Source organism: Arachis stenosperma, chromosome 3 (genome assembly GCF_014773155.1).
Source record: "Arachis stenosperma cultivar V10309 chromosome 3, arast.V10309.gnm1.PFL2, whole genome shotgun sequence".
Classification (NCBI taxonomy): domain Eukaryota; kingdom Viridiplantae; phylum Streptophyta; class Magnoliopsida; order Fabales; family Fabaceae; genus Arachis; species Arachis stenosperma.
Window position 1 is genome coordinate 141,811,359 of NC_080379.1, and position 8,616 is coordinate 141,819,974.

General features: G+C 36.9%; 1 protein-coding gene across 1 annotated transcript; it reads right to left on the minus strand.

Annotated features, from left to right (window-relative positions):
* Nucleotides 1–1,589: 1,589 nt before the first annotated feature.
* LOC130970452 (protein UNIFOLIATA-like) lies at nucleotides 1,590–2,732 on the minus strand. The gene is made up of 3 exons (XM_057896538.1): nucleotides 2,381–2,732; nucleotides 2,027–2,313; nucleotides 1,590–1,952 (listed from the first exon to the last, which is right to left on the minus strand). Exons 1-3 carry the CDS (start codon nucleotides 2,730–2,732, stop codon nucleotides 1,590–1,592), a joined length of 1,002 nt encoding a protein of 333 aa, XP_057752521.1.
* Nucleotides 2,733–8,616: the final 5,884 nt, after the last annotated feature.

Consider the following 8,616-nt stretch of genomic DNA (forward strand, 5'->3'; position numbering starts at 1 on the left):
TAAAACTACAACCATAAATATATTATTTTTAAGGTATATTTATTCAAAAAATATCGGTATCGGTCTTTCCAAAACATCTTTACTAAATCAGACTTTTTTTTTGGTCAGGACTAAATCATACTTAAAAATGGTGATGCGTGTCATTTAAAAGACAAGTTACAAACAGCTAGCTTATACGAAGAGATACGCGAAAAAAATGCGTTATTTAAGCCGTTTATATTGAATTATTTATAGGTGAAAACTTATGTGTAAAGTTGTTAGTTTAAATTATTAAATGATAATTTAATCAAAATATCAAATTATTTAATAATTTTTAATTAATAACTTCATATAAAAATAGAATTTTCAGTTTATTTATAACGTAAATGCCGATTGAACGTTACACATCACAATGGGAAATGATGAATTCTTACCTTCTCTTTCTGTGATTCTTGTCCAGCGAAATGATGCATGAATTTTAATAGCAGGGGTTACGAACGAAATTTGACCCTAAAACCTAAAAGTAGGAGAGTAATTAAGCTAATTATTTTTTAAATGATAGATAAAGTTGTCTAATACACTAATGAAATTAAAATAAAAAAATTTCATAAGTGTGATGACATATCAATTTGTATATAAAAAAATTATGATTCATGATTTTATAAATTATAACTTTTTAAAATTAAAAAATTAAAATTGTGATTCACAATTTCTAGTTATCTTCTTTAGATTTTAGAAAAACTCATGCAAATGTAGCAAGTATTTAACAAAAAGAAGTACAAGACAAAGTCAATGGCCCCCAATCTAGCTGGTTGACTTTGGTTTTGTTTAGATGCACTAAGTCGCGAGATTTGTTTGGGCCTATTATTTGAGGGATGTTTGTCTCTGTTCCTCTAATGTCAAACCTTGCGGCCATTATTCACACAGTCTCACTTTCAAAAGTCAATACCTTGCCCAATTTTTCAACTTCGTCATCAATCATCATCATCATATCATCTTAGATTACTTGAAGATGTATTCATTTAAATTTATATACGAATAAGATGTTGTTCTGAGTTATTATAAATTATAATAGTGAAGTATGGGAATAACTCCTTAACAAAAGTGTGCGTATGTGTTTTTCTTTTGTTTGTTGCTTTTTTTGTTGGGTCACGATGGAGTATGTTAAACTAATCCTAATAAGATACTGTCAAGCCTTTAAGTTTAAGGCCCTTTGGGTATTTCAAGAAGACTGTTTTTGGATTTTTGCTTCTCGTATGAAACTCATTCAAGATAGTATTGGACTGGACAAGCTAAAGTATTGGGGCTTTGAGCATAGATATTAAGGGCAAGGCCTTGGTTGAAGTGGCAAATGGTTTGCGTTGCAACATGTGTGTGAGTAGGGTAAAAATCTAAAAACGAAAAAAGAACCCCTCCCTCTGGCCCTATACTGTGTGCATGATAAATATTTACACGTTTAATTTACTTAGCAAGAAAAGTAAGGCGCCTTGAATAGATGAGATGGGAAACAAAAAGAGAAGAACAAGTACAAGTACAAGTGATGGGATTAATTAAGGGCATTACATAATAGATGAGTAGTAGTAGAAGAAGCGATAATTAAGTTTGCATAGCTAGAAGAGAAGATGATGATGGGTGGAGGTAGAAGTGGAAGTGGAAGCTGAATTGTTCCTGTGGGCGTGACAAAGCTGGCGAAGCTTCGTGGGAACGTACCAGATGGAAAGGCGAGGATGAGAGTTAAAGATGGCATCAATGTCGTGGTGGTGGAGGGCAGCAATGGCAACGAGAGGGTTGTAGCAGGCCTGCCTCCATGCCCCAACGTTCTGGCCTGTCTCCTTGAACTGCCTTCTGAGCTTATTGGAGGTGTCTTTGTCGAGGCAGTGAAGTGCGTAACAGTGAACGTAGTGTCTCATCTTTGGCTTGTTTATGCAGTGAGCTCCTGCCTTCTTGGCGAACCTAAACACTTCGTTTGTCACCTGCACAGTACATACCTCTCAAATTAGAAGCCGAGACAAAGAGTATCTAGGTAGGTAGGTAGGCAGGTAGGTACCTTGGTAGGGCATTTTTGACCGTGTTCCTTGGCAATGTGCTGGACCTGGATCAAGAAATCACGGCATTGCTCGTACAGATGGAATAGGTAATCCAGGCCGTTCTTCTTGCCACGTGCCACTTCCCCAGGCTCTGTCACTATGAAAGGGTGCTCTCTCTGTCTCTCCTCCTCCTCCTCTTCTTCTTCCTCCTCATCACTCATCATCTTGCTTCTGCTTCTCATCCTCTTCCTGACGTCCCACGTGCTCCCCACCGCCTCTTTATGTTGTTGCACCCCTGCCTCCTCAAACAAATTAAACCTATCATCTCAAGAACAGTGGTCTAATGTTAAGAGAAATGAAGGGAGAGGGATGTGGACCTTCTTGAGAGAGAGAATCAATTCGAAGTTGATGATGGTCTTGGATGCGTCTACGCTCAGCTCGGACGGCAGCTTTGATGCCATAGCGCTCGCCAACCAGCAGATCCCAACGGAAGATCTGGGAAAGGCTGTTCATCATGTGCTCCAGCTCCTCCTCTTTCATGTCCACCAGCGTCCTCGCCGTGAACCCTAGCTCTGCCACCTTCGCCGCCGTGTAGTACCTCACCCCGTACGCATGGAACAGCTCCTCCAGCCCCCCGGTCCCCTCCATCAGTGAGGAAGAACAAGTTGGGAGGATGGTGCGCGGATCCCACTTGAACAGGGTGGACGTGAATGCGTCAGGGTCCATCTTTCTATCTCCCAACACAACATACATATTTATAACTCCTCTTAATCACTAAATTATTATTTCAACCTCCTCTTGATGACAACCAAAACAGTAATATTTGCCAAAATGAGTTGCATTATAATATTATTTACACATCAGTCTCTGTAATAGTAAAAAAGATCTTTGTTTCCTGTGTTTCGTTTCTGAGACTAATTGGTGTTGTCAGCAGCATAGCAGGTTTCTTAATGCTTAAATGACGAGGCCTTCGTTCCTTTCCTTTCCTAAAACCCCATTTCATTTTCCCTATGAAACTAAACAATACTACACTATAGCTAGCTAGCTAGTCCCAAACAAACTGAACCACCTACCTCTTTCTCCTCTCTAAATTATTACTAGATGTGTTACTAATAATCTTCCGTTAAACGTGCAATGACAATGAGTTCCTTCAAAACGAGAATGAGGTAGTTCCAAGTAGTTCACTTGCCATTTGCCAATTGCCATGCCCTGATAAAATTAAAAGTGTACGCCGGTTGCAGAGGAAAAGACAAGCGAACCAATAGAGTAGCTAGGCTAGAGACGAAGTAGGGTGGCAGAGAATCCATTAAGCCTTCATTGCTTTACGTACGGCGGTGTTACAAAATCAGAGAAAATCTCACTGACCTTGTAACCTTTTCTGCCTTTAATTAATATTTAAGAGGATTGCTAGTGGCCGCAAGTTTTGTGCTTTATAGTAATCAATTAGATGTCATTAATGTTTTTAATGGTGTAAGATTTCATCCAATGATGTAGAATTACTTACTTCTTTTTTTATGATTAAGTGCTGGTCAAATTTTAATAAAAATGCTAATTTCCTAGACTTTCTTAATATTTAATTAGATGGATAAAGGGGTTTGCTCATTGACCAAGAGAAGCTAAATGCAATTATCCAAAATCAAAATCAAAATAGAAACAATAATTCATATAAAGTCACCACAATAAAAACTTTAACTATAGTCGGATTTATTTTGATAATTTATTTATCGTCGGATTTATTGTCAGAATATATTTAATGGTATAAATGGTGTCGAAAAATATTTATCGACGGATTATTTCGTCTGACGTTAATTATTGACAGATTTTATTTGAAAATAAATGGTTGGTTACCGTCGAATTTTTTTTTACGATAACTTTGGCGTCATATTATATTTTGTGGCGTTTATTTACTATCGAATTATTCCGCCGATAAATCTAACGGTATTCAATTTTTTTTCACATTTAGCGCAATTAATAGGCAAATTATTTTTTTATAAAATTAGTGCACAAATTCTAAATACCAGAAATCAACTAATGATTTTATTAAATATCAATTGTCTGAATATAATAAAAGTCAAAGAAGTAAAATACAGAGAAATAGACAAAAAATAAATTAAATCCCTAAACCTTACGGGTCCTGGTAATCGTCGTCGTCGTCTACCCTGCTGAGGTGGCGGACTAAGTCCTGATGTCAGTGCCCCACCAGTAACGCCGTTGCCTCTAGTGCGCATCTGCTCATTGTCCACCGCCATCTAGTCTTGCAAACGTTCTAGCTGCTCCAGCTTCTCTATCAACGCTGCCCTAATGGTAATAGTGTCTCCCACGCGTGCAAAAAATTTGTTGTACCTCTCCTCATGCTACTGAGCTTGTTGGTGATGTTTCTGTGTGAGCTTTTGCACCTCCTCTCTCAAATCAACAACTTCTTTAGAATCAGCAGGGCTGGTGGCAGAGGCAGATAAAATCGCCAATGTGGAGGTGCGGAGGCCGCTGGCGAAGAACGACCCCAACCCATAGACGCGATTCTTGTAGGGCTTAGAGGCGGTCTCGCACCAAACCCTATCAGGATCTACGACTGACGCATCAAAGCCGGGGTCGTCCCCACTAGGCTAAGATTGCTGGGTCGCGGCCTCTAATTGTCCTTATGTGTAGTTCTTCTGTATAACACACGTTTGTGATTAGGATGATAGTTAATTGACTTTAAACCAAATATATTTCAAACTTAGAATTAAATGAAACTCACATAATGAACCGCTGACCGCTTATCAGCAAATCTCTCCTTGTTGGCGTTCAACATATGGGTACACTTGAAGGTCTTCGCCAATGTCGTCTCACGCTCCAATGACTTAGACTACACATATTGAAACCAACTAATAAAATAAATCAAGTAATAATTAACAAAGATTAACAACCTACATACTAGCCTGCTCTTCGTCTTCATGAAAGTCGCCGACCCACTAGTATATACTTCGACGACCTCGGTGATGCCCCGTTAGTTCTGTTCATCAGACGGTGACGCTTGAACCTCTCATCAGTACTAAAATGGACGTCCAGTTCCTTTTTAATATCTGGACGAAGCCAAATCGTGAGGTGGTCGCACCCCTCACGAATGTCCTGCACCATCTTCTGAAGTCGCCTAGCTATCCGGTGGTCATAGATCTTGCTGATCAAGAGATCATGTTCCCTATCTCATATAAATTTCTCAGTAATTCAACAATATTAGTTAGTCAAAATAAAATACAGTTAAAATACAGTTCATTCAGCAACATTAGGTTCTTATCGCCCATTTCTAAGACCATCGTCTCTGGTCTCAGCAAGGATTTTCGTGTAGCTCGGTCATGGGTTGTTGTACATGGACTTAGGGTCCGTTTGGAAGCTTTAGAAGTAACTTTTTTTAACTTTTGACTTATGAAAGTAGTAGTATTAATGTTTGGTGCAATTTTCAAAACCAAATTGCAACTTTCTAAGAAGCTATTTAGGAGCTTATAGAAAAGTTAAAAAAATGACTTCTCACATAATACTTATACTTTTCATCACATTTCTATAAAATAAGCACTTTTAGAGTTAAAAATCCAAATTCAAAATAACTTATTTATAAATTACTTTTAACAGAGTTATTTATTGTTTAAGTTATTTTATCAAAAGGAGCTTAATTAAGTTGGTTACCCAAACTGGGCCTTAATCATATTAGAGATCTCTTGTGTACATGCATTGTTGTTTAATTCAAACCTATTAATAAAAAAAATTAAGATTAGCAAACACATAAAGACACATAAAACTTAACCAATTCAAAATAAATTACAGATAACAGCATTAAATAGTACTCACGCCTACATACCATCAGGTCAAATTCTCATCCGTATGACGGACGGTGGTAGAGGCCAAGGGCATCTGATTAGGACGCATTAAAGGAATCACCCATTGCGGTTTCTGTCACTAGAATCAGAGGGGGCATAACAGAAGGAGCCACATAGTTGGAGTTCGAGACCATAATGAAATGCTAGTCCGGTGGACCCGCTTGTGACGTCACAGGGGTCGACGAGATAGTCGGGGTAGAGGGCGATGGCTGAGAAGTCTCTGGAGTACTGGTGAAAATCTCCCTCTACCACGACCACGAGACTGAGTTGTGACACCTCTGCTACCTGTCATCATATATGCAAAGAGAATACCAATTAACACTAATCAACATATATACAATACAAATTCTTTAATATTTATATTCTTTCAAAACAATTGACATAACCTCCTCTAAAATTGGATATATATCCACTTTTACAGTTTCCACAAATCCAACCAACCTCAATCCACAACATCATTCAAAACTTAATTAAATTCATAATATTTCCAGCAGAATATATTAACTTGTTTTTACTATTGTATACATTTATAAGGATCATATATATTAATATTTAAATCTCAAAGAATGTCATTATATATAACGTTAATCATTATAAATTTATTTGAAAATATAGAGAATTAAATTAACTTTCACCAAGATTTAAAAAATAAGTGTTAATTGTTGCCTTAAAATAAATGATTTATTCAATAACTATACACATGAATCATAATAATTCTAAAAATAATGTACTTACATTGATATAGTAAATGTGTATAACCTAATTCTTTGAATCTAACATATTTTAATAACTTAAATCTTCTAGCTAAAACTAAAAATTAAATCTAACTCGAATATAATACTAATTATCAACTAAAACACAAATTGGAGACATATAATCGAGCACTTGGCGTGCAAAAGCATCAAACAACAAGAAATATCACAATCAACTATTTTTTCGACATCAATTTACATAAATCAGTATCAATGACATAACAGTCAACAACACATTGTAAAAATTCAGCAGAAAATCAATCAATCAAGTCCAGACAAATTCAAATTCAAATTCAAAAAACATAACAACATGTTGAATTATATATAAACTAACAGCAATCTAATCAGAAAAATCATAATTCTTATCTCAATAATCTAACCAACAGAAATATGATAATCAATTCCACTTACTAACTAAAAATTAACATATAACTAAACCCTAAAAACAGAGAAAAAGAGTCATCATGGAACCTTAGCTTCGAACAGGGCAAGAATAACTTAGGGGAGGGAGATGCAGTGGCTGCGACAACCACTGCTGGTGAAACGCCGCGGCAGTGTTGGAGGAAGCTCTGACGAACAGAGAGGGAGAGAAGGTTTTGTGACTGACGTTGGGTTGCGAAGGGGAGAGAATGAAAAAAGGGGCTGGTTTCGGTGAGGGGGAGAGGAAAGGGTGAAAGGACCGTAGGCGGCAGCAGCGCGCTGACGGAGCGGTGAGAAGAGGGTTAGAGAGAAAGAGAGTGGGAGAAGAGAGAGTAGAGAGAGGGGATTCAAAATAAAGGGGGAGAGATTTGCGATTTGAATTTTAGGAATAGTTAATGTCAGATTTACTGGTAAATAAATCTGACAGTTATTAATCCGCGCCAAATTTTGTATTTTCTCTCTAATTATTACTAGCGACTTTATCGTCAGAACAACAAATTTATTGGTAAAAATTTAATACGATAAAATAGTTTCCATTTCTTCCTGTAAATCTGTCGATAAATTCGAAGATAACACGTGTTGCAAAATTTGCCGGTGAATTTGCTTGTAATCGACGCTTTTCTTGTTATGAGTGTAGTTAAATTTGTTAAACATTTCTAAATTACAGAGGCTATTGTACACTTTTTTATTTTTCATATTGGAAAGAAGATGGAGTATCACATGAGTATGAGAGTACATGGTGCTTTACGTAAGTGTGATGGTTTGGAAATCGCTGGGTCCGATTTCATGACTTGTAAAATTTTTTCTCATCCAGCAAAGAAATCGCTGGGTCCGATTTCTTTGGACCCAAAAAAATTTGAATGTAAAGCATGAAATCGGTGGGTCCGATTTCCATGCACTGCCTTCCATAAACCACAAATCGGACGGTCCGATTTGTGTCCCCTTTCAACTGCAATAAATCGGACCGTCCGATTTCTTCCCTTCACCTGAACGCCGTCACAACTATGTAAAACTCCTCCAAGTTCCATAACCCAGCATTACACCAAACTTGGTCTCATATCAAAAAAAATTAGCCGCTATTGTAATGGTCTTTAAAGTTTGGTGTTTAATTTGTCAAAAAAGTAAAAAATTAATATTTAATTTAAAAATATAAAATAAATAATTTCTAAATACCTAATATATATTTAAATGAAAATGAGGGAGTGGGGGAATAGCAAAGAGTATAGTGGAGACAAAATAGAGAAAAGGTAAGAGTTGTACAGTTGTACTTGCTGTTACCAGGAAGTCCTCTGTATTGTAGTCTCAAGTCTCAACCCAACAATCATAATCTCTTCTCTCCTCTTCCCTTCTATCCACCTCCATGCTACCATTATTGCCGTACCAAATCTTAATTTTATTACTACAATCTAGTACTGCTTAATTCAATAATCATAAGAAAACTAGTAAAACCAAATCTCGCTCATCTTCCCGTTTTTAACTCTCCCGTACCCCCCTTATTACTCCTTGGGCTCGTATAAAAATGTTTATAGTGTTTGGGCTCGATACACCAAGAAAGTGACAAACAGTGGCCAGATCCATGAAAGGAAA